Here is a 24937-nt window from a genome sequence, read left to right as displayed (position 1 = left end):
GACAGCAGGGAATGAAATGATTACACTCATTTACTAAAGTGGAAGAGTCACAGCAAGGGTTAAGCCGGAAATGTGAAGAGTCCTAGAGCCATGGAGAATAAGCGTCCAGAAATGAACGGGACACACTATCTTTCATTTGCTTGCCACATAGTAGCCAACTCAAACCCCAGATTTGCAGATTCCCAGTCCATACACGCTTGGTCTGTACCACCAATCGTTCATCATCATGGAACGGTAACCAGTAGAAAGGTAGTAGCGTGCGTCCAAGACATATGGCCAGGGGTGTGGTGAATGGTTAAAAGGTGTGATTTTGCATGTGCGTAGACAAGGATAGAATACACTTCGACGACAATACAAATGCAACGCCAAAAACAAGAAAACAAATCCATGTCACATACTCTTGGGGAAATCCATACTATACGCCAGCTCTATACCACCAGCTTGGGGTCTGTCCTTCCCGTAAATCCGAGTGGTCTATTCCTTAACTCTTATTTATTACTTCCGAAAGAAAAGTAGAAAACCAGTTGATTCGCCCTAGAAAACAGTAGAACACGAAAAACAATATCGTATCGGTAGAAAAAGTCTCCCTCTATATCCGAATCTTTGCGCTAATCCCCATACCTTTGTAGGACACTTCATTCGAATACTCTCCAAGCTGAACACAAACGTCAGCGACAGCATCCATTTTCAATGTCCCTCCCAACGCCTGGCGAATTGCTTCGTATCCTGCACCTCCAAAATTCAGGTCCACCGGCAGTCGAGGAGTTTGAGATATTCCTGGCAGCACCGCAAATGGTAGGTCATACTTGATGGTCCCTGCCGGCTCACTGTGATTGTAGAAGGCCGTTGCATCAATGCAGGTAATAAGAAGTGTGGTTGATGATAACGGCGAGGCTAGTGTGAATACTGCCGTCGAAGTCCACAAGTGCAACTGCCAACACCAAGGATAACCAAAGTCAGTCCTTGCCAAACGGTGCGTAGAACACAAGCGAAACTTGGACAAGAGAAAACTAGATAATCAAATAGAACGGAGTACCCGTAAGTGTGTTTATACGATATGAGGGTACTTAGAAGAGTAATCGATAAGAGTAGAAAATACCGTTGCATCTTTGATGAAATGCGATCGACCATGATCGCCTGGATTGCGATCATCCTCTCCTGGAACTCCGAATTGAGGAACCGGAATGTTAAGCTCCAGAGGGGATAATGCTAGACCAAATGTAGGGACCGCGGGAATCGTGCCTTTGTGTGACTTGAGAGTGATAGACGTATTGAAACCTAGCAACCAGTCAGCGTGGGCCCGATTGAAAGTAAAACTAACGAACACACCGGAAATATAACGTGATATCATATCTCGTCCTGCAGCAACTCCGTCATCTCCAGCTAGCTGCAATGGATTCCAGAGAGCATTTACTTTAATGCCGGCATTGAGCCCTGGAGATATCGATAGATTTTGAGCAGTGACATCGCCCACGTTTGTGCCATTATGAGCAATTAGCAGATTAACGTAAGGGACGATAACAGAATAATTAGTCGGGTTCGTCAGGTTTAGATTTGCTTCAAGAAGTACAGATGATTCTGTAGTTTCCACTATTTTTAAAGCGTCCATGCCTACTTTGAGATCAATCAATCCTCTGCTTGTCGGTGCTAGAATTCAATTCAAAGTTAGTTGGGCATTTTATCATAGACCGAACATCTGAAAACGTACGCTTAACAGTGATGTTACCACTGGCTGGGATATCACGAATAACGAATTGTCCTAGGGCAGTGACGGTTTCAGCATCCACCTTGGCCTTCACATGTAAAGGAATAGGCTTGTGTTGAAATAGTAATGCCTGCACAACGTCCGTAAAAGTATCTCCATCAGTAATTTGTAGTGGTGCTTTTTCGATATCGAACTCGAGGAGCAACGCTGAAGATGGGGTGGTTTCGTTGTCGATGCGAGTTGCATGAGCTTGTTGCCACTTCTTTAAGTTGATATATCCAAGTTCTTTTCCTTGGTAATAAATAAACGCAGTAGACCGAACGCGAGAGATATTTAAAGGAAAATTCATCTCACTAGGGAGGTTTACTACTGCTTTGACCAACGCTGAAACCCTCATTTGCGCTTCAGGTGTGTCCGGTTCGGCAAATGGTTCAGGTAGGGAAAAATAGACATTTGTCATGGAGAAATTCCGAACTAAGTGGCCAAGAGCATGTCCGGAGAAAGGCACAGGGATGGTAACGTTGTTCAAGAAGCCTTCCATCCAACTCGGTAAGGTTGATGAGGGGGATTTCCCTCCACGAATGTAAACTTTTGACTTGAGTCCGTGTATATAGTTTTCAACCAATGAATCTAAAGGCGATGAGTTGGTTCCGGGACAAACAGTCGTTAAAACATCCGGAAGTCTTCCAATAGATCCTTTCGCGGATATGTTCACTGGTTCATTGGGGATAACTTGAATAAGGTCAGTGGCCGCGTTAATCACTGGAATATAAGCGTCCGCAGGTGAACAGTTAGGTACTGAAATTTTGAAACCCATCGGGGGCACGGCAAGGGCGATAGGATATTGATTAAGCACAAGGACTGAAATGTCCACTACCATGGCTTTTTGGTTTCCCGGGTTCGTGATTTCATGGAAGTTCAGTTTCGTTATGTTAAACTCTGGGAAAGCGGGAAGGTCTTGGTCTACGAGAATTGTTAGCTCGACATGTCTAAATCGGGGAGGGAATATGAAAAGCGCTGTACAAAAAAATATTAACCTTGGAAAACAAACGACTCCGATATTGTATGAGATCCTAGATATAGAATACCGGACCTCAGGCGCACAGATGCCATCCCTTTAATGTGCAACTGGCCAAGGCGACCTTGAAGCCAGTCATTTGCCACAATTCTAATTCCATCTATATCTCCTGCATTTAAGTTTGTTATAAACTCGATCCTATTCATGTGGCCATTGCGAACATTGACTGTCATCCGTGGGATAGTCGCAGTTCCTAGCAAAACATTGCCATATTCTGGAAGAGACACCTGCACTTCAGTTTCGTCACTTTCAATTTCTCTTGCCAACCACGTTCCTAGGCGGCCGAGATCGCGCACAGATTTCGTCAACACCTGCGATGCATTGAGAACAAAAGAACCCTGAAATCTAGCCTTTACTCCATCCGGTGTGAATGAATCGATGGACAAGCCAGTTACTTTGAAGACAGCAGCCTGTTCAGAATACTGTTTGAAGACAGCAGGAGCAGCAAACCCCAGCCCCAGAACAACGATTGTTGCCAATATAAGGCTCATGAATGCGATAGATAACAGTCGCACGATCCGTAATTTTTTCCATTGTTTAGATGACAGACCAGGGGATGGTTCACGAGAGGCCGAATATGGTGTGTCGCGATCATCTAAATACCGAATACCCTCACTACCACGATGGGCAAGAAGTGGTGTAGATTCCGACAAAATCTCGTACGACGTAGCCCTGGCCTTGCCGTTAGAACAGATGGAGGTTGTGGCAGAGCAGGCTGGTGGATCAGGAGTTTGCTGGGCGGTCTCACCCAACAACGGAGAGCTTTCGTCCCCGAGGTCCCCAGCCATGCTGGTTGAGATCTTTTGACCGACACAACAATGTAAGTTCACAGGGGATTTTTGAACCGGTAGGAGACTAACTGTAACATCGAGCCTCTCCGAAACTGAAATGTACACAGTAAAGAAGTTGGAAAGATGCAAGTTTGCTCAGCCTGAACCTTGTAAAAGTCATTGTTGTATGACGACGATTAGTCAGCCAACTTAGTTTAACTAGTTAACTAACTATAGTTACAGCAGCTACTCTTTATCACGTGACGTGACTTATTGTACTCAGCTAGCCTGCATTCCTCCTAACGTAATAATTCATCACCTTTGATAACTACCCACCAATATTGAAAATATTCATTTTAAATGTGTAGATTTATTCCTTACTGCTGTTTGCACTGTTTAATTGCGTGTCTCGCTATATTACATTTGCTTCAGGTTGGCGGTTCATCCGCCCCTCAGGCTCCTCCACGCCGTGTTGAGCGGCTTGAACTCTAGCCAATCCTTTTCCTCCTGTTAGAAATACCTTCTTGTACCGTCTTAAATTTATTCAATTGAAATTTATTTAAATTGAATAAATCAATAAATGTATTACAAATATTTACTATATACTCGCATCCTTGGTCACGCTTTCGCGTCTGCCTGGCAACTGCAGCCCGTAGCTCCTCGTTTTCCTTGGTGAATATAGCAGCCGCCTCGTGTATAGCCATTTGACACCCCCTTAACCAGGTGATCAAGAGCTTGATTGGTGGTTTTCACCAAATGCTCGCTTTAACGGTTCCAAGCAGCTCACGTTTAATGGCTTTAATAGATGTGATGAATGAGGCGGCATGTAAAGAGGTATAATAGCATTATCCATGCAGTAGCAGTCGAATTCAGGTGTAGCATGACTACCGTGACTGTAGGTTCGTAATAGGGAATGGGTTAACTAGTTTAACTATTAATTATATCCTGTATGATAAGTGAGAGCTTGCCAGCCGGATATATGAGCTAGGCCTAAATGGGGCTAGCGTGAGAGAGGAAAGACGCTCTCATACAATCATATGATATTATTCGACGGACAAATTGAGTGAAATAATTAAGACTTTTTAACTTTTTTTCTTGTAACATCCTTTTTATATTGAATTATCTTTTTAAAGTCATATTCTCTTGTGGTACATCCACATTGCCTTCATCCTTCTCCCTCTCTCTTTTCATTCGAACTGCCATTCAGCGCACGCGTGTTGATCAATGGCAGAAATCCCTCATGTCCGCGGAACCTAAGGTTGCATGCACTCAACATGTAGCGAGATTCGGCTGGACACGGGGTTGTAACATGAGAGAGGTGTGCCCAAATTTGCTGGCGCCCATTTCGATCGTTCTTCACTACAAACGCGCTATGTTGGCGTCCCCGGGTTCCGTTCCGTAGCAACGGCAGATCCCAGGTAGGGCAGCGGAGATTGGATATGGAGATGGTGGAGATTAACAATCACAATGAAAGGAGCTCCGCTGTCAAGCACAACGACCGGGAAACCGATCGCACCAAAACTACGGAGACGCTCAGGAAAGGCAATTGTTTTCGTGCAACACAGGGTTTAAATCCACTGTGGCAGATCGTATTATCTTAGCATATACGGTGATTTCGTACTGTCTGTTGCTCATGTCATAGGTGAACTAATAAGAAATCACCTGGAGTGCCTAATAGAATGCCGGATATCGGGCTAACCGGAAAATAAAAAATAAAAAAAGTCAAGTTGGAGTCTTTCAACGAGTTCACCGGAAATCTACATTAAAAATGCCCCCAATCTCGATGAGTGATGATGCTAAAAACCTTTTGGATGCACTGGCGGCATGATTTACAATCTCAAAAAAAAAAAAAAGTCAAGTCGATGAAACTGCGGCGTTGTGTGATGATGATGAGCGTAACGCCAAGCTTGAGCCCTTTCTTAAAAAAATAGACCTTTTTAAACCAGTACAGAAAATTCAGCGGGGTACAAGAAGCAAGAAGAGAAAAGCTGACTATATGTAGGGCAATGGTTACATTCTGTGGAGACACTCTGGGAGAATAATGATTTCAAAAGATTCCGATCTTGATAATATCTTCTTTCCATTATCAAACACTGTTGTTATCTCTGGTCACCACCTCCAGCCAGGACAGTACATGCGATTCTCGAATTCCCAGACCTTCGACGCGGCTCTCGATTTATTGATAGTTCTGGTTCCAGAAACTGAAAACCTATGAGGATGATTGCTTATGATGAGAAATAGTGGGTTTTGGATTGACGCGGCTGCAGGAAAATATTCGAGTCCGCTGCATGGATAGTGATACAATCATGTTTATTCTTTCACGTCTATGACTGAAGATTGTACAGATGTTAGTGCTGAATCAGTAATATCTGCATGTGGTTTCAGAGAAAGAAATTGCTCAGGGTATTGTCCAGAGGAATACCCAGAGGGAGAATTTTCCAAAACCATTGATTGTGCAGGAGTTGGTGCCGAATCTGTTATATCTGTATGTTGTAAGAGACTGGCACGAAACACTGACCAGAAAGCTGAGGATGTAATGAAGTTGTTGTGTATACAATCCAGGTCTGACTGTGGCATAAGCAATTGACCATTTTCCAATTGAAGAATAACTGTTCAATCAGTTGCCAAAAATATAATATATAACACCAGGCAGCCTTGCTGCTTAACGAATTGAAGTAGGTTTTTCATCTTTTAAGAAGTAAATTGCAAGCTCAATTCCGTCCTCTCTTTTTACAGAGTAATTATGGTTTTTATTGTGAATTGGTGGCATTCTAGCACATCAAAGATGTATGTTGATACATTAGCTGCGGCGTTTGAATTTGCTCAGTCGGGAATTATATTAGTTAATAACTAGTTAACTAACTAGTTATTTACGTCAATGACTAAAAATTTCAACGCCAATCCACCATCAGTCTAACCTTGGAGCTTTTCCTCCATCCATGCTAGGTGCAGTTCTAACGGCCAGGGTTAATAAGCTATCTTTCAAGGATAGCCCATTTGCCAGAATCACCCTAGCTACGGACATTGAATTGCTCTCAATTCATTTCTGAACTTCTTCTTTTTCCCACATTGGTATTTCCCCCAATTTGCAGCGGATTGTTAAAGCACAGAATCCAGCATTCCTCTAACCTGTGCCCCAGCGCATTCTTTTCCACCTCTCTCCCAAAATACCGGCGTATCTCCTTCAGGCTTCTAATTTTGCTTCCATGATGCTGTCATCCCGTTGTGCAGCCAGGGCTCTCCGCTATATGAGTTCGCAATTGCGGCAATCTTCATCTTGCTCTAGTTCTGCAGGTCCCCGGCATCTTCTTTCTATCGCAGACCTTACTCCTTTGGAGTTTACAACTCTCATCCGCAATGCCGCCACACATAAACATTCCATGAAATCTGGATTAATACCCCAATCTCTTATGGGATCGTTGTCCCAAAAAACGATCGCCATGATCTTTTCCAAGCGAAGTACACGAACGCGCGTGTCGACAGAAGCTGCAGTGATATCTATGGGTGGACATCCAATGTTTCTTGGGAAGGACGATATCCAGCTAGGCGTGAATGAGTCACTTTACGATACGTCAGTAGTAATATCTTCCATGGTGTCTTGCATCATCGCTCGGGTTGGACCACATTCCGACATTGCAGAACTCTCCAAACACTCCAGGGTCCCTGTCATCAATGCCCTCTGCGACACATTTCACCCTTTACAGGCCATTGCCGACTTCCTCACTATCTACGAGGCTTTCCCACCGCAACACAAGTCTAGTCTATCATCAACTTCTAACCTAGGCCTAGAGGGAAGAAAAATTGCATGGGTCGGGGATGCAAACAACGTTTTATTCGATATGGCAATTGGTGCTACTAAGCTTGGTGTTGATATGGCCGTCGCAACTCCAAAGGGATATGAAATGCCGTCGCATATTAAGGAATTAATTCAGAAAGCTCGCATCGGAATCGAGTCTCCTGGAAATATTACTCACACTAACGTTCCGGAGGAAGTTGTTAATGGTGCAGACATTCTTGTGACGGATACATGGGTGTCTATGGGACAGGAAGATGAAAAGGCAAAGAGAATCAAGGCATTCCAGGGGTTCCAAATTACTTCAGACCTAGCAAAGCGCAGCGGAGCCAAAGAAGGCTGGCGATTTATGCACTGCCTACCCCGGCACCCTGAAGAAGTGAGTGACGAGGTGTTTTATGACAAAAGCCGGTCCCTAGTATTTCTTGAGGCGGAAAACCGACTGTGGGCTGCTATTTCGGCACTGGAGTCGTTTGTTGTTAACAAGGGGCAGATCGTATAGCATAAACATGGTCTACTATTCAATGCCTAGAGCTTATCAAAATAGAACTTCATGCGCTCCTATCAATGAAACGAACGTTGAAAGAGAGCATCGAAATAATCAAATAACGTTGCAGATAATATTCGGGCGTGCACGGATTAATCTAGTCCTACGATCGTCTCTTGAAATATCCACGGGTTACACATTCTTTAACAACTATCAATAATTTGCTGAAAACGATGAGAAAAAATGGAAAAGTTGAAAACAGTGTCATCAAAACTGTTGGCAAATGCAAAAGAGAAAATTAACTGATTGCAATTAGTCTATAAGATGCAAGCACCTTTTTGGCGCAATGCACAATAGTCAGGATAAATATTGGTCATACCAACACCGTAGGAAAGAGATATTGTCCTGATAAAAATTTTTACCTCATTCGACTTCATGGATTTATGTTCTTCTGCCCAATGTTTGTGAGATAGTCCGGCATCCACTCATGAGTAAACTTCGTCCAAATAGAATAGACTTGGGTTCTTCAAATAGTAACTAATGAAGTACGTTAATCTTATCTCACTTTTCACTTTTGGTTAATAAAGTCAACAGCAGATGGAGAAAATACTTGCACGATTGGAGCTGTTTCTATAGTTACATCAATGAATTCATCCCCATCTCTTTTAAAAAATCATTTCTTTGGCAGCGCCGAATTCTTCCAGTAACCGTCATCATCAGTTCATCACATTTAGAGCATTCATTCCTTTACAGGTTTTTTTATAGAAAAATTTAACCCTCGCGGGCTCCAGCCGTATCACGTGGATGGTTTTTCAGACAAACTTAGGGCTTAACGTTCAATCGAGCCGCACATCTAAATTGAACGACATCATACTTACGCACTCCGCAGTTTGACTTCAGAGGTCAAAACATCTTTCACTATTCTTCAACATTCTCTCTTCCGCAGGATATTTGGGGGCTCAATCTAACCCTTCTAGTTCTTACGGCCTGGCCTTATATGCTGTGTGCCATAATTTGTCTGCTTGTTTGTATCCTGCGGGTTAGAGTCTCTGGAAATCATTCGTCAGATCTTCCATCGACGATATTATATCTTCAGTGCCTCACGTTGTCCCTCTAGAGCAACCTATACATGTGGAATATACTACAAATTTCATATTCCATTACCTACTAATTATGGAGGTATATAACCTGGAAATGTTTCATAGCCTGTTCTATTGTTTGCTAACTCCAATGCAGTCTTTACCGCATTCTAATACACCACCTTCTTTTCGCTCCCGCCGTTCTCATATCTCTCTTCAACATGTCTCACTTGCCCCGTTGACCTCCAGATTCCCGCTTGATGATGATGATGATGATGGATCCTATTTTGACACATTTCATTCTCCTCAAGACGATTCAGAACCCCCTAGACGATATGCATATAGTCCCCACCCTGCTACAACATCTTACCTTGCCAGTGTTTCCGTTCCAACAACTCCACCCCTATTCTCTGACTCTCGAAATGCGTCGTACACCAATCTTTCAAAAAGAAAGTCAATGGCACGTCAGAAGAGCGACACAAACCTGGACAAAATGAATTCCGAGCAAATCCATCACCATCGTAGGGCTAAAAGCTACACACATAGGCCGAAGCTATTCAGTGCAACTGCACGTCAGGACCCAGAGTGGCTTTTGAGGACAGGTTTGGCGTTATCATCGTCGACACGAGAAGAAAAAGGACAGAGCTGGCTCGTGAAAAGAGATAGTTCAACGAGCCTTGTCTCTGAGGCGAATCCTGATGATGACCTCAGACGTCGCTCGTATAGCTCGTACCGTGGCCGCAGCCGTAGGCAACGTTCGGGTTTATCAACACCCATAGCTCTTTCACGGCGACCTTCCAGCTCTCATCCTGCCAGCAGATTCGGCAGTCGAGTAGAACTTTCGATGACTGCAGCAGCTCTCGAAAGACAAGACCGAGAGGTCAATGCATCAGTAACTGATGATGCAGTTGAACTTGTCCCAGACTTTGTTGACGATAACCTACGGAATGAAATGTGGTCCTTGGGCCAGACAAACACGGTGGGCCAGCGAGGAGTCCATGGGATGAATGAGAGAAGATACACAATTGGGTCACAAAGAAGTTCCACTATTGACCATTCGTTTTCACCGTCGGGCTCAGAATTCTCAGATTCTGAAACAAACGAGGAGGATGAGGTGGATGAGGCTGAAATGCAACGTCTGAACCGCAACTGCAGTTTGGGCCTTGGTAGATGGATAGACAGTCTGGTTGAATGGACACTTTTTAGCGTCGAGGAGGAAGGCCCCAGAGTAGTTGCTGAGCCTGCACGCCAACAGCGCCGGGTTGGCGATATCATAATCCAGTATCAATCTTTGGATGAAGATCACGGGAACGATTTGAAGCGGGATCCAGAAGGTTTAGAACCCGCAAGTGAAACAACCTTTGAGAGGGATGCAGAAGAACTTCTCACCATGCCACCCATAGAAAAGCCGGGTGATCAGGGTGGATGGTCTGACGTTAGCTGGCTTCTTCGCGTAGCGAAGAGTGTCATTATCTAAGTTACCCAGGAGTCTCCTTTGCTTTGCCCTTGGATTTTTTTTTCTGCGTCAATTTATCTCATCTCACTTCCAAAATAGTCGCCCCTTTGCATTTATATTATTTGATCATGGAAGCACGTGGTATGTATAAACCACTTTCCTTGTTCTCTTTTCTTTGTCTCATTTTGTTGGGTCTACAGTCTGGTATCGCGGCTATGCCAACTAATGGATCCAAAGACTTATGATGATGTGTGCTCTTAACTGTTCAGTTGATAAATTGCCATTTGGGCATTTCCGTATGATGTGAGCATTAATACAAGCGTCTTAAGTCCGTCCAGACCTCACCGAAGTGTCACTGTCCATGTGTTCTTGACTCTTATTATATTGTTTTGTCAAAAGTCTTGTTGAGTATTTAACCTGATGAGGTGAACAAACAAAATTATAGTTGCCTTTCATTTGTATCTCTTCTCTCAATATATAATTGAAAAACAATTTTGGGCGTACACTTCACACATGTAACACCCATCAAAATTTGATCAGAACATTCAAAATAGCTGTGATGTCAAAATTGATCCTGCTATCTTGCAGCATCTATGACAATTTTCAGTCAGTCTGTGTGTTCTCTGATCTCTTTTCTGTCAGCTGCTGATATCTTTCTGTATCAGGCTGCGTTTGAAAAGTTGAGTGAAAATCCAGACATCACACTCAATTGAATGCCAATTTACAGCCGGAGGTAGGCAAAGATTGACGACATGAGAACCTGCCAACATCCTCTAAGATATAACACTGTATGTATATTTGTTCGATTGAGTGCCAGCAGGTCACATGATCAGTGGTATAATTATCCGGCCGCAGTGAGCGTAGCGAGCGAAGCATGCTTGTTAGTTATATTTATCTGGGAGTGATATTGCGCATCATGGCGTTTAACTAGTTGCTTAATATCTGCGAGGATCTGATAGTTCTCCTGGACTCCGCGAGATGGGCAGAGACGCTTCGTAGCACTCCAACAATGACTTGGTTGGCACAGGATAGTTACCAAAAATCCATCAAGCGGCGACGGTATCTTGAGCAACGCCCATACAATCTTATGCAGCTAGCTAATATTTATTGCCCCGGCTGAAATAAAGGAAAAAGAAAGGGGCAGAAACGGCTGATCAAGATGGAAGGGATCGCGACTTTATTGGTCATTGAACATGCAACTTCTCAGCCACGACCTAGGGATCGTCCCCTAACCCGCATTTTCGTTTCTCATCCGCTTTACTTATTTCTTCGATGCTCCCGTCAAAGCAAAAATAGCTGCTCCATATCTTCTCACTGCTGTGGTCAGAGCCACGCTTCTGAGCCTGAAAACAGATTCATTCCCCTCTGGAAACTGAAGGTTGTTCCTTCGATTGTACAAACCCGCATCATAGTTCTGTGAATGTTCCTTTATTTCCATTAGGCTGTTCGACTAAACATGGCAATCCATGAAATGCGCCCGATTCGGATCGGCATAGCGAATTAATGGAACACTACTTCTTGTCTGAGTGGATGCCCACATCCCATATCAAGCCTTTGTTCCCAATGCGCGGTGCACTCAACACGGCACCCCAGCTAATATTGGAGATCTGAATGCTTCCAATGCACGCGGATACGCCTCTCAGCAACATACATTATTACCCCTTTATAATTTCTTCATGACTGGAAAAAGAAATATGAGGCTGCATCGTCAATTTTTGTCCCACGATACCCAGACTGGAAGACAATTTCCTCACTAGATGCTATAACAGGTCTTTCGCAGTCACCCTTGGGTATTTCCTTTTCTTTTCCTTCAATGGTTGCCCAACCTCAGTTCTTTGCTATTGTTAGGTTATTCCTCCTAATTCTCTATACATTTGGAGCAAATGGGTCAATGGACCGATTCCGAATACCTCGGTTTGCTTCAATCGCTTGTCTGCTTTTGAACTGTTTCGTTGCTGGTGCTACTATCACGAGTACCGCCACCACTACGATCACGACTTTCCCGTCAGATTTTATAGGGTACTATACCTCCAAGGTATCAGGAACTATTTCAGGTACGGGCAAGATGGGGTTTGCTCCCGGGGTGAACTTTCTTGAGGACAAAATACGTGTTTAACCTGTTTATCCCTCACAGATGTGCCTTTAAAATGCAATCGGGGTGAATCCTTTACAACGTCCGGTAGATATGCCAGATGTTGCCCCACGCGTGATTCGGCAGGATGTGCAATGCCGACGGAGTGCAAAAACGGATTAATGGCCTTTGATAACAATATGAAAACTACCTGGTAAGGTGGCTCTCCCAGGGAAACTTAGAAATATCCTGGGCAGGTATTAATCAATATATGACAACACCATGCTCATAGCTCGAACTGCGCGACAGTGGCTATCTATGAATACTTCGATGTGCCTACGTCCATGAAGCAAATCCTCTGCCAGGTTACGTCGCAGTCTTGGACGCTATATCGCTATATCCAAGTTCGAACAGTCATGCCTACAGGTATACCCTCAGAGCCACGTAATTATTATGTATGAACAATAGCTTACCTTTTTATACTTCCAGATGCCACAATATCTACCACCTCCCAGGGGTTATTATACACGAATCTATTCTCGAATCTATCTACAACCTCCATCACTTCCCAAGCCATGCCAACTGCTCCACTTGCGCCCATAATTTCGCAAACCACAAGTCGGATCACTGGAGAACGTAGCCGAAAACCACATGAGAAACAGAACACAGAAGCAGCAAAGATATCCGGTATCATTGTAGGAACTATTCTCTTCATCTCGATTATCATTCTGGGACTCTTGCTTGGCCGTAGCAAGTGGAATAAACCTCCATCGCTACCCTCGTCCGGCAAGGTTCATGAAGATGAGGGATCGAATGGACCTGCACTAGTGCCCACCCGAAGGCAGACCTCAAGGCAGGGTCCTCAACGAACTTGTATGTCACGGGAGGGCTTTAAATCGGTTGAGGAGCTGAGTCACTCCGGTGGATTTTCTCCAGCACAGGAACTTCCTACTGTTGTGGAAGAGCGGTATCAACAACTAAGTGCTGCCTCAAGTCCCATCAGCCCTTGTGTGAGTTCCACGCGGTAGCCGATATATTCCATTTCTCCATCGTGGGGCTTTTTCCCGTTCTCCAGGTTGATCTCGTGTGTGTGACTGGGCTGTTTCAGCTAGACATCTGCGTAGGCATTTCAGCCCTTAATTGTAAACACTTCGTTTTGCTACCCACTTCATTCTTTCTTTCACAAATTGGTTTATTGAGGTTCTTTATTTTATTTTATTTTATATTTTTTTTTTGACTTTTATTTCGGCGAATCAAAGGGACATCTACAACTCTCAAAAAACAGCATGCTTCCAGGTATCTGATACAGATTTCACCATTTTCCATTTTTCTATTTATAGACCAGGAGGTACTAATTTTTAGCTTAACTACATGAGAATTTATATACTATTGCTTTATCTTTTCAGTGCACAGCTTGATTTGTGAGGAGATTTTTTTGCCTGTCGCCTTCATCATTTTATTGGCCATTATTTTGCCTACCCAGCATTAGAACATACCCATTTTCATGACCACCATCCTAGATACAATCAAGAAATCAAATAATGGATAACTTCTTTGTTACCAGACATGAAGTATCCGCGGCCCTGGGATTGCAATTATGCCTGGAAGCAATGAAATGACGATTTTGTTTATTTTCAGTCGATTCACGCTTCTCATTCAGCACGATATTAGCTAATGTTTCGGCACCGAATGGCAAAGGTGATGAACATTGCAGAATAAACAAATCGTTTCTTCGAGCTCCGTAGTCGTGGGGCAGAGTTCTTGAGCCTGATAACTACGGCCTTATCCGTATAGGGATATCCAAAAGTGTCATATATCCCGTCTCATTATATACGACAAGTTGGAACCTCAGGACGTGCCAGGAGCCTGAGATCTTCCTTGGGGCTCAGCAGTTCACTTCTCTGGATTTTTCGATATTTTTGAGGTTCTAGGATTGTCTTTTGCTTGACGAACTGGTCCTAGTTATTTATATCCGCTTCTACCAGGGATTGAAATGTCAATGTATATTACGGTCGTCGTTTGCCTTTCCTGGCTCCGTTCAGCCATATCTTGGATATTTTGCTGTTGCATTTGCATCTATAAGTTCTATTTTCAATGGTTTTGATGCCTCTCCCCCCCCCCCCCCCCCCCCTAGAAACTGCTGAATAACGAATCTCGAGATATCAAATACACTCCTTTTATAAAACTTTGCCTTCTATAACATTGATGTGAGTCATAACAGCTTTGCTTATTTACTGATCACTCACAGAGCAGAGCGGTCTCTAAATGGCTTTTATCTTCCGTGGAAATTTACACACTACGAGATATCGTTTCACCACGTTCCACAGATTAATGCAGCACAGGGAGATAGTGGTTTCCCTCGGCTCCAAAAATTTCAATTAACAAGTGAGGGGATGACCAGTTAATTGATTGGTTATTTGGAGTGCTTCATAACTCATTAGCTTGCTAGTTGCATCAACCATGCATTCAATGATAGAAGAAGGATGCATATGCATATCTGATTGATTTTGCAGGAGTTTATACTAAATGCTGGGTTGACAAGGAGATGGCCAATTTCTTTTCCAGCCTCAAATGCATTGCTTGATACTTTTCACTATCGGCTCTCTGCTATTTTGACAATTCTATCCTAATCAATGTCCTCACAAGAAGTTTGCCAGTGGAAGTGTCCGTCCAGTATCCGTCCAGTGTCTGTAAATTTGATACCATTAGTGACCTCTTGCCCCCACACACCATCATCCTATCTAAGGAAATCATTAATATCTCTTCTCGAATCTTTATCGTAGACATTCTAGTTGCGTCTACTGAAAGCGTTCAGTTCCGCAGAACTATATATTTTATATCACCTTTATTCCCATATATGCGTCAACTTTTATATATTCATAAGATTATCCCCTCGTCCGTAAGTTCTTGCTCAATTAGCGCGGTCTCAATTAGTGTATATTATATGATTTCTCATTGAATTATTAAGGTAACTTTCGTATTACCGTGTATTAAGGTGTCACTACTAGATTGGGTAATCGCATAGAATTCCTCCCAACACCAAGTATTCAAACAGAGAGGCATATTTTGACATGCTGTGCAGAATCAATAAGCCAGTAGAAAATAGGGAGCCAGGTTCGATAGTGATTCTATGGCTAGTATATGCTGTGCAGAACTGATTTGCTAGGCCCACCCCATTCATCTTATGATTATAGTCATCTATAATTTGAATTTTCAATCTCTTTTGTGGCTGACCTTCAAAGATCTTCTGTACAATTTTAGCATTTGTTGAGAGCTCTCCAGGCCGCTTTCGAGTACGCTCAATAAAGGTGTCCAATGAATGGATTGTAGTCAGTGCTAATACCATATTATCTTGCCAGGCAAGACAGAGAACATTCTCATTCTCAATGGCATGCAGAGTATTCCATGGAATAGCTGCCGTATGCTCTCTAAGTTCAGATAGAAGAGATGGAGCCTGATTTGGTCGAGTAGTTCCACAAGCACCATATCCCTTCTCACGTAGTAATTTGAATACAGCAATGGAGGTAAAGTAGTTGTCAAAGTAAACTGAGTAAGGAGTTACCTACTGAATGACAGGAATTTCAGTGCTTATAGAGGATTCAATGGCGGGCTCAGCAGGTAGCTTAGTGGTCAATAAAGAGACCCATTGCTTGCTATTTCTTAGGTGTCTTCATATGGCCTGGAGAATCAATTAATTAGCTGGCCCATAAGATTTAATTTTATATGGAGTATTGCCACTGGGTTTGATAGGTTTTTTGGTGGATTCCATTGTTGGTTGGCAGCTTCAAACATGTTGAATTCCATACACATCCGCCAGCTCAAGGAGGAATCGCAAACCAAGTGACCAATTATCATCCATAAAAACTTTGATGGGATCTTATTGGCTACTGAATGGCGCCGGTGCAAAATTCCATACACTAATTGAAATCACGCTAATTGAGCAAGAACTTACGGACAGGGGATAGGGGAATATAAGAATTCTTCAATAGGGCTGAGATCCAATGAGTATAAAAGCTTCTCAATAAAATCCTCAAAAGTAGCAATGCCGGTCGACCCGTAAGACAGAAGGGAAATTTCATCCCATCTTAGGCAAACGCAGGCAGCATCTGATAACAATAGCTCTAGAGAAATTTTGACGCTACGCTATCCTTACTGTTTTGGCCACCGAGCGATTGCATTTCGCAATCGCGCAGATTTGGACAGAAACTGAAAAGGATACATTGAGAGGTGGGATTGGGGTGATTGCTGCAGGTGAGTACCGTCGAGATTAAGGTGAGTCTCAGGAGAGGCAGAACCGAGCCAGCAGGAGGCAGAGAGGTGAGAGATTAGGCCCTAATCCGGAACCAGAGAGTCCATATGTACGGCAATCTATCCAAGTGCCCAGGTCATTAGATCTTTTTCCCGAACCGCGAAGTTACCAGTAATGATCCTTCGCTGGGTGGATGGTCGGTGATGACTTGCCATCAAGTAGTTCAGAAGATAGCCATATATAGAGGCTGGGTGACCATGCCGAATTCATCCTGGAGGACCAGTCGAGCAAAGCAGTGGCTATCGAGCGTTTATCAGCACGTACCGGCAGAAAAAAGTTACATTAAAAAGTCACATTACGAAACCGCAACAATGAAATTCTCCTTGGCTTTTCTCAGCCTTAGATCCGTACTAACTGGTGTGATGGCGGGTAAGATAACTAGTTAACTGCACATGAGGTTTCTTTCTTCTTTTTTTAACTCCTTCATTCCATTTCAGTCCGGTAGTGACACCATGCTGACAACTCCAGCCTTAAAGGAGAGAATCCGAAGATCCCATGGACATTGTGAAGCGCTTGAATAGGGATCCCAGCGGCTTCAGTTTTAGTCATTTCGGCGATGATGGCGTCCTAGACGCCAACGGCAAAGTCATCGATTCCAACAAGCTTACCGTAGCCCAGCTAGTTAGAGCTGCAAATCAATATCCCTTTTCCCCCAAAGAGAAGGAGCACTTGCAGAATGTGTGGGCGAAAGTTGAGGACTCTCAGGTTGATGAGTCTCAGATCTGGTCACCTCCTTGTCACCTCCTACCCTTGATTTTATTAGACAGGGAACAGGTTTGATGCCAAGAGGGAGAAGGACAACGGCATTTTATCCTGCAGTAAACCCATTGACTGGGTCTCATTCCGCGGCTAATTCAAGATGTAATGGCATTATCCGTATTCACAATTTAGAATGTCAACACCATGGGTATAATAGTTGTGTCACATTTGATATGTCCATTGTACAGGATAACCTGGTCAAATAGACTGTCAAATCTACGATTACCAGTTATTTGCAGAGCAGAGAGAAACGATGCAATTTCACACTCACTTATCGTGTAGAGGCTGCTGTCAGCTGGCTTACGACGTTCATTTTCATTTGTCTTCCTGTTCAGCAATGATGTGCTGTCTGAACTCCCTTAACATGCAGAGAGTTTAAGCTCAGATCTAATTACGGTTTAAAGTTATTATGTAACCAAACCATATCTGCGGGTATCAAACCTTTAAATGTTTAGGACGCCACGTGGGGAATCGGTGATCGGAGTTATTCCGTTCTCCGGATGATATGCAAAAGTCAAGGCATGGGGGTCCCGTTTGTTCTTATACAGTTTATATATACAGTTTTTAACTGTACCTTTTCATGATCTCACCCTCAAATTTTGCCATGGATGTGTGTGAGAGAGCTGGTGGGGTTAGCCTCTGGGTGTCCATGGATACCGAAAATAAGATAGAGATTAAAGTTAACGTTACATTAAAGCGCAAAGCTATACAATGTTTCTGATGAACTATGGGATATAGAGGACATGGCTACGGCGGCTCCGTGTACACCGAATTAGAGCACCGAAATTAGGGCAAGCTCAACTCTTCACCCGCTCAATTGTATGAAACGTGGCGTTCATTTGCTTGTGCAGGTAGACTGGAATTGGGCAGCTTACGTGACGTATTGCATAAATTAGTCGAGACGTTGGGTGGCCTGTCTAGTTCACAGATTCACTCCCATGTGTTGGGAATGATTTAAGACTCCGGTGTTGATTTCCGAAGACATGAACGTTCCCTGGCGAGAGAACTGTATCGACTCAACAGATCTGTTTCTGCCACTCCGGGTTGATGCTGGAAGTTAAAATGGGCGGCGAGAGCTTCTCCCACGATTTGGACAGCTGGAGAAATGTCAAATGTTAGATATTTGTGAAAGGTCATCATGAGAGGCAGGGCTAACGCATATAAAAGAGAGGGATATATAGACTGAGAAATCGAGCATATCTCGGGGAACTCACGTCGGCTATACATCTTAGGAAGCTCCATAACAACCATCTCCTCGTCACTGCGCTCCTTAGGCCAGCTATCTATGTTGCTGTCAAGTATATCGTCGGACCAAATAGCGAGGAGGTTAATTCTGATGCGCTCATTATCCATATTCCATGGAAGATTGAATTTGTACACGTCAAGCCGATCCTTCTCCAGATTTTCTAAAAATGAATAATGCTGTTGGGCGGCGATTGCCCAGCTTGTATACGTATCGCCCCACATTTCATACTTCAAGTGAGTCACCGGCGTGCGGACAATGGCCCTGTCATCTTTGACACGCAGCCATCGATGACCTTTTGCGGGAGGAGGAGCATCAAGGGCCCATTCGAAATTATCTGGCCCTTCCCAATCTGGATGCTCGGATGGTTTCCATGACGTATTATTGCTGACTTTTGCCGATGGTTTGCCACCTTCTAGTTCAGGGAAGTAAGGGTGGAGGGCACCGACATGGTAATGCATGAAACTCAACGGAGGGTTGTTGATTATGTTTGCAGATACAGCGAAATCATTGGGGTGCCTTAATTTTCGGTCAACAATTCGAGGAATGGTGTCATCCGCTAGCCAAACCTAATATCGGAAAGCAAAGGCATGGTTAATCAGGATGCTAACTGAGCTAGTTCTGAGGAGGACAAAAAGAATTGCTTCTTTTCTGCTATCGAACTCACCACATCATCATCTATTTTAACGTATATCTTCCCCCTTTCCATATGCTTCCATATCTTCCTGAATTCTGGTCCCCGGACCTTTTTTCCAAGGTCAAGCTTTTTGTATCGTGGAGAGCTGGCCAGGACTTCATCGAGGTACTTCAAGTCGTCTTTATTCTCGGTATTAACGACCCATAAAACTTCATCCAACCAGCCACCATTGGTGACTAAGTTACGCTGTATGAGTAGCCTTGTGGTCAGCATAACTTTCAGAATATCGTCACCCTCCCTCAATCTCCATCCGGTCTCCCAACCTCCTTTGTTCCCAGTATCTTAGCAGCAAGGAAATGACATACATCAACGTAGCAGCGCATGGACTGGACACGATCAGGACGACCGTAGAAGACAAGGCCACTAATGACAACATTCTGTGGTTTAATGAACTCCGTCGCATTCGCATGGACATTTGGTGGTCTAGGAGATAGTGTCGGATGCCCCGTTGACACTTTTTGTACCGAGTTTTGGGCCCGATAAAGTGTGTTTGTGAGGAGTACAATATTCAGGAGCGATAAGGCGATAATGGCATACAGGGTAGATCTCTTTTTTATGGAAGACACAATCAATTCGCGGTAGCTACTTTTGTTTCCATCGCTGCTGATCGGGAAAATTCCCGATGACATGGTCTCAGGTCACCCAAACGGGTTCGGGCTCGGGTTCGGGCTCGGGCTCAGGTTGAGGCTCAAGCTTGAACCTTTTGACTTCCCGTCTGAAGGGAATGACAGAGCGAATGACAAGAATGAAGATAATTCATTCACATCACCACTGCTGTATTGACGCACAACCTGCCTGGCGAAATTCCAGCATGTGGACGTGGTTTGAATATGCGGAATGGTATGGATGGCAGATCTAGGGGGTCCAGGCAGCTTTTTCGCTGCCAAGACGTTAAAGAGTGTGCCCAACTAGATACAAGTGCTTGGTCCAACTCAAAACTCGCTTGTGCAAATATTAGGGAACTACCATGAGCAACAGAGTTCAGCTGCGGGACCTGATTTCATTGCTAACATTTTAGCAGCGCCAAATAGGACTTGGTAATTGTGCAGTCAGCCGGACTGACCCAGTTTAAATTTCATCATAGGGCAAATGGACGTCTGGTGATATAATTCTCCTTCTAGATAATCATCCCACATACCAGAAAGGCTTAGCATTAAAAACTCTTCAATATAAAATCATGAAGTACCTCAGAAGACTAGGGTCCTGGATGGACACTCTCAAAGTTGAAAACAGGCACCTGACAGCGACGGCTTCCAAAATTTGACATTGGTATGATTAAAGGGTGAAGAGTGGAATGCGTCGAGGTTAAGTTGTTGGTGTCTGGTTACTTAACTGTTAGTTAAACGAACAATTAACTAGTTAGTTATTATTAATACCTAATATTCCCTCTTATTTTGATATCACGTGGTGGTTGGCCCAAGATGAAGCCACAAGCCGAGAGTTGTTTATATTCATTCACTCCGTATTTATTTACTGATATTATTTTCATTTCTAAATTCCAGATGGAAAAATTTGCACTATTAATCGCTTATTTCAAAGCCACTCCATTCATTAAATATCAACATGAGGAAGTTTTACTATTTTCCTGTTTTGTTCGGAGTCGTCTGCGAGGGATGCGGAGCATCAATATATCAACAATTTAAGACCTGTTCACTGGGGTTCTATGTAACTCTCTCTCTTGCTTCGGTGTTTCATACCAATTCAACAGTTAATCTATTTCCTCGTCGTTCCCAAACTCGTAAGGGTGGATTCGAATGCAATTCTGCATCTTGCAAGTCCTAGGGCTTCTCCCTGTACCCTTCTGGTGGTACTGACGCCCAACGACTCTCCTTTTGCATCATTATCGAGCCTGTCGCTAGCATCACGACGGAGATAAGCTTGATTGGTTAGTTATTTACCACTGGTTACCTTTTTGTGGTAATTGGTGATCATCTACCTGTCACTTTTCAAACCTTCTCAACCTCCGTTAAAATAAGAGAAAAGTTGGGATCTCTGCTACTCTGAAAGTGATCTTGCTAGTTATCCATGAAGCTACCTAGTCTCATTACGAAGTTCTGTACTCCGTATTGCTATTTGAGCAAATACACTCATCGCTTCCTCCAATTACTGGTTTCACGGCAAGAAACAACGTCTCTTTGACCGGGATTTCTGATTTCTTCAATCGTCAACTCTTATCGGAATGCTCTGAAGAGTCAAAAACAGTTTCTAACATTTGCTCTTTGAGGATCTGTGAAATGTAGTGTTATACGCACATTGTCCCGTCAGCTTTTATCAAAGCTGATAAAACCGAGTACCGGGGGAAAAGGTGCCTGTCGCCTAGAATATATATTCTCCCGATGTTCGGGAGGAGTTTAGAAGAAATATGAAGTTATAACATGATCATTGGCATACCACGTTCCAATACCTGGTGCTTCAGGTAGAAGTTTCCATACCCAATGCAACATTTGAAATCGGGTATTCTTGGTATGAATCTAGCGATGTCCACGGCATTCCCCGTTTTGGCTGCACTTGATATCCTCTGTTTGCCAAACCCATTGAACTTAACAAACAACTGCCAGTTGTTGTTACTTTCTATCACCGTATGCTCCCGGGAAGAAGCCTGCCATGTCCCGCAAAGCCTGCCTAAAACACTTCAAAGCAGAATGTACCATATACACCCGCCTCTCTCGGCTACAAGGTACGCAGATCCCCCAATTTTACACTGCCGTCTAGTTCCACCTGAACCTCCAAGGCATCGCACACGCAAACCTCTCCATCCCAGCCATCTTGATAAAATACATCGACAACAGCTTCCCACTGAAAGATACCCGCAAACACGCACCATCAGAGTGCTGGCTGGCGATCTTCCGCACCTTATTAAATGTAGTGAATAAGCTGGGCGATTATGAGGTTCTCTGTGAGAAGCTGCGGACGCGAAATTTGTGTGTGAGGAGGAGGTGTTTGGGCAGGGGCCATCATAGGGGTCGTGTGGAGCATGAAGTTGTGATGATTGATTTTGCGGAGGCAAGGGTGCGGAGGCCGGATGAGGAGTTGGAGATTTGCAATTGTGCTAAGGTGTTGGCGGACGAAGAGGCGGAGATTGGAGTTGTGATGGGGAAGGAGTTGCGGTTGAGGTTTGAAGGATCTGTAAACAGAGGGTTGAGATATCGGTCTGATTAAGCGAGAGTGTGAATGAGGTGTGTTTATTGGGTTTGTGGATAAGTTCGTTTGCTCCTTTTTGTTGTCTCTATTCTGGTGATTCTCTCCCTCTCTCTTTTCTTGGTATTACCATCTATCAAGTGTAGTTAGAACTTCTAGATAGAGCAGAATTATTAGACTGATTGGCAATGACAATGCAATTCTTACATTTGTGCAAAACAGCCCAGGACTAGTGAAAGGAGATTCAGAACCATTTCAAATGAATCTTTCATATACAACTAATAAAACATAAGCCTTTCTCATAAAAATTATTATATATAAAAATATGACGCTGCGAAATATTTTATACAAGGACAGGAACACTCATTTACTATAGATATATCCACTTTGTATTTGTGTTTACTATATATCTCGCTGGTGAAAGAATTAAGAAGAAAAAAGTTCACAACGCCTGCATTTTAGTTTCGAAAACAGCAGAGGAACAAGGGTTAGCAGAAGACTCCCAAAGAACAAGAATATAGACGCAGGTTTCATGGCGCTTGGCGCTTCGGGAGAATGCAGTAAAAGTGGTTAATAACAAACAGCATCAGGAAGGATTCGTATTTGTGCGTGTGCTTATCAGTATCAGGAAGATTATATATGTGCGTACTCTAGCTACACAATAACCATGCAATCGGGGCAGCGCAGGCCAAAATCACCACGGACAGAGAAAGGGGAAGAAAAATGAAAATGGCATGAAAAAGTGGAAGATGCAAGGAAAGGTATCAAAACACCTTTCGTGAAAATGAGGGGAAAGCGGGTGTCAAGAAGACATATATAAGAAAACAAGTGGAGATAAAGAAAGCCCCTACATATTCCGTTAACCCATGTAGGACATGGAAATGATTTGTGACGTGAATTTCTCAGCAACAAAAATATGGAGAAGGGAAAAAAGCGGAAGAAAAAGGGAGGGGAAAGGTTCAAATCAAATAACTAATATTTTTTAAAAAACGCCAGCGGTGGGCTATGTATCACTCTAATCCCCTATACGGTGGGTATCGTAACCGTGTCGTTAAGATGACAAAAGAAACACAAAATATGCAAGGGAGAAACTGGCCTATGCCCATTCAGAGGGGTGTCATTCGCCATAAGAGGTGATTTCAAAAAGAGGAAATAAAAGCTAGAAAGAAAAGGGAAAAAATGCGGGAAATAGACAGTAGAATGGTACAACAGATTAGCCAGAAAAAAAAGATAAGTAGGCTCTATAGAGAAGAATGTGTCTCTTAGTCACCACTTGCTAACTTTGAGCGGAGAGCTACTGCCATAAGTCCCAGAGAGAAGCTGGTGGCGTATGGATGAGGGATCTCCTCCCTGACTAGCAGATGAATCCTGGTGACCGCCCATCCAACCGAGACTGGAACTAAGGACGTTGATAGCATCCTGAAGCTTTCCTCCCGCTGTCTGGTTGTGTTTTGAAAGCTTCAGATCCCATCCACCATATTGCAGCTGGATGCCTCCACCCCGTTTCCCCGCCTCCCGTATAACCACTATCCATGCCTTGGCAATCTCCTCATATGCAACATCCTTCTCCAGATTATGTTGTGGCGTGTCCCATCTTGGAAGTCGATGAAGAATTTCAGTGGCGCCATCTAAATAGCTTAAAGCTGTTGAGACCTGTGATTCGTTGGGGGGTAGGAAGTGAGGTGTGAAATCATTCAAGGCGTCTAGGAGGTTTGTGATGTGTTGGCGGACGCGATTATATGCATAGTCTGAGGAAGAATTCCCTCCAAGCGGGAAGGAGGACTGAAGCGTTGATTCGTAGTTGCTCAATACCTGCAGGGCAGAGCTGACACTTGGTCGAGGAGCGGTATGTACAACTTCAGTCTCCAGCTCGGGGTGTCTGTTACACATTGATCGTAGGACAGAACGGAGCGCATCGGTATCCAACGTCTCCAGAAGGCGGGAAAGAGGCAAAGGGCGTCCCGAGATATTTGGCCTCGGTCGTTTTATTTGGCGAGCAGTAGGTAAAGGTCTCGGGGCAAGGGCTGGGGAATTTGAGGGAGAAGCAGACATCCGAGTGTCATGGTCACTAGGGTTATCATCCTCAGCTTTTCGTTTTCGGTTGCCACTGGAGTTGGCGGAGGACACTAAATAAGCGCACAGGTCAGGACAGTCACATCTTCATGATTCGGTTTCTTCAAGAGCAACTCACTGGACCGGGATGGGGAGAGTCGAACGTGCTCGTAGAAGTGTGGAGGAACAGGAGGCGTTGCCAGCAGGCTATTCATGTTTGGAGAGACAAGGTGAGGGGAGCCAAGTCCAGCTGACAACAAACCGCCTGAGTGTGCCAGCAAGGAAGAGCAGGGGAGGGAG

General features: G+C 43.9%; 9 protein-coding genes across 9 annotated transcripts; 5 read left to right on the top strand and 4 right to left on the bottom strand.

The window, feature by feature from the left end:
* Positions 1–589: 589 nt before the first annotated feature.
* On the bottom strand, positions 590–3571 carry PADG_08302 (uncharacterized protein; the record flags this gene model as incomplete). The annotated part of the gene is made up of 5 exons (XM_010765257.1): positions 590–931; positions 1100–1278; positions 1330–1647; positions 1709–2668; positions 2743–3571. 5 exons carry the CDS (start codon positions 3569–3571, stop codon positions 590–592), a joined length of 2628 nt encoding a protein of 875 aa, XP_010763559.1.
* Positions 3572–3965: 394 nt separating this feature from the next.
* On the bottom strand, positions 3966–4257 carry PADG_08301 (uncharacterized protein; the record flags this gene model as incomplete). Its single annotated transcript, XM_010765224.1, has 2 exons — positions 3966–4086; positions 4160–4257. The coding sequence occupies 2 exons, from the start codon at positions 4255–4257 to the stop codon at positions 3966–3968; spliced, it is 219 nt and encodes a 72-aa protein (XP_010763526.1).
* Positions 4258–6762: 2505 nt separating this feature from the next.
* PADG_08300 (ornithine carbamoyltransferase, mitochondrial) lies at positions 6763–7848 on the top strand (the record flags this gene model as incomplete). Its single annotated transcript, XM_010765223.1, has 1 exon — positions 6763–7848. One exon carries the CDS (start codon positions 6763–6765, stop codon positions 7846–7848), a length of 1086 nt encoding a protein of 361 aa, XP_010763525.1.
* Positions 7849–9006: 1158 nt separating this feature from the next.
* PADG_08299 (uncharacterized protein) lies at positions 9007–10389 on the top strand (the record flags this gene model as incomplete). The annotated part of the gene is made up of 2 exons (XM_010765256.1): positions 9007–9012; positions 9070–10389. 2 exons carry the CDS (start codon positions 9007–9009, stop codon positions 10387–10389), a joined length of 1326 nt encoding a protein of 441 aa, XP_010763558.1.
* Positions 10390–12181: 1792 nt separating this feature from the next.
* PADG_08298 (uncharacterized protein) lies at positions 12182–13467 on the top strand (the record flags this gene model as incomplete). Its single annotated transcript, XM_010765222.1, has 4 exons — positions 12182–12422; positions 12503–12653; positions 12732–12883; positions 12929–13467. The coding sequence occupies 4 exons, from the start codon at positions 12182–12184 to the stop codon at positions 13465–13467; spliced, it is 1083 nt and encodes a 360-aa protein (XP_010763524.1).
* A 3776-nt stretch (positions 13468–17243) lies between these two features.
* PADG_12423 (uncharacterized protein) lies at positions 17244–17528 on the top strand (the record flags this gene model as incomplete). Its single annotated transcript, XM_010765284.1, has 1 exon — positions 17244–17528. One exon carries the CDS (start codon positions 17244–17246, stop codon positions 17526–17528), a length of 285 nt encoding a protein of 94 aa, XP_010763586.1.
* Positions 17529–18461: 933 nt separating this feature from the next.
* Positions 18462–20076, bottom strand: PADG_08296 (uncharacterized protein; the record flags this gene model as incomplete). The annotated part of the gene is made up of 4 exons (XM_010765221.1): positions 18462–18604; positions 18722–19319; positions 19418–19633; positions 19753–20076. 4 exons carry the CDS (start codon positions 20074–20076, stop codon positions 18462–18464), a joined length of 1281 nt encoding a protein of 426 aa, XP_010763523.1.
* Positions 20077–22051: 1975 nt separating this feature from the next.
* PADG_08295 (uncharacterized protein) lies at positions 22052–22606 on the top strand (the record flags this gene model as incomplete). Its single annotated transcript, XM_010765220.1, has 2 exons — positions 22052–22124; positions 22179–22606. 2 exons carry the CDS (start codon positions 22052–22054, stop codon positions 22604–22606), a joined length of 501 nt encoding a protein of 166 aa, XP_010763522.1.
* Positions 22607–23851: 1245 nt separating this feature from the next.
* On the bottom strand, positions 23852–24852 carry PADG_08294 (uncharacterized protein; the record flags this gene model as incomplete). The annotated part of the gene is made up of 2 exons (XM_010765255.1): positions 23852–24711; positions 24777–24852. 2 exons carry the CDS (start codon positions 24850–24852, stop codon positions 23852–23854), a joined length of 936 nt encoding a protein of 311 aa, XP_010763557.1.
* Positions 24853–24937: the final 85 nt, after the last annotated feature.

The sequence above is a fragment of the Paracoccidioides brasiliensis genome, assembly GCF_000150735.1.
Source record: "Paracoccidioides brasiliensis Pb18 unplaced genomic scaffold supercont2.15, whole genome shotgun sequence".
NCBI classification, from domain to species: domain Eukaryota; kingdom Fungi; phylum Ascomycota; class Eurotiomycetes; order Onygenales; family Ajellomycetaceae; genus Paracoccidioides; species Paracoccidioides brasiliensis.
The sequence above is the reverse complement of the archived record's forward strand: the minus strand, read 5'-3'. Positions and strand labels throughout refer to the sequence as shown.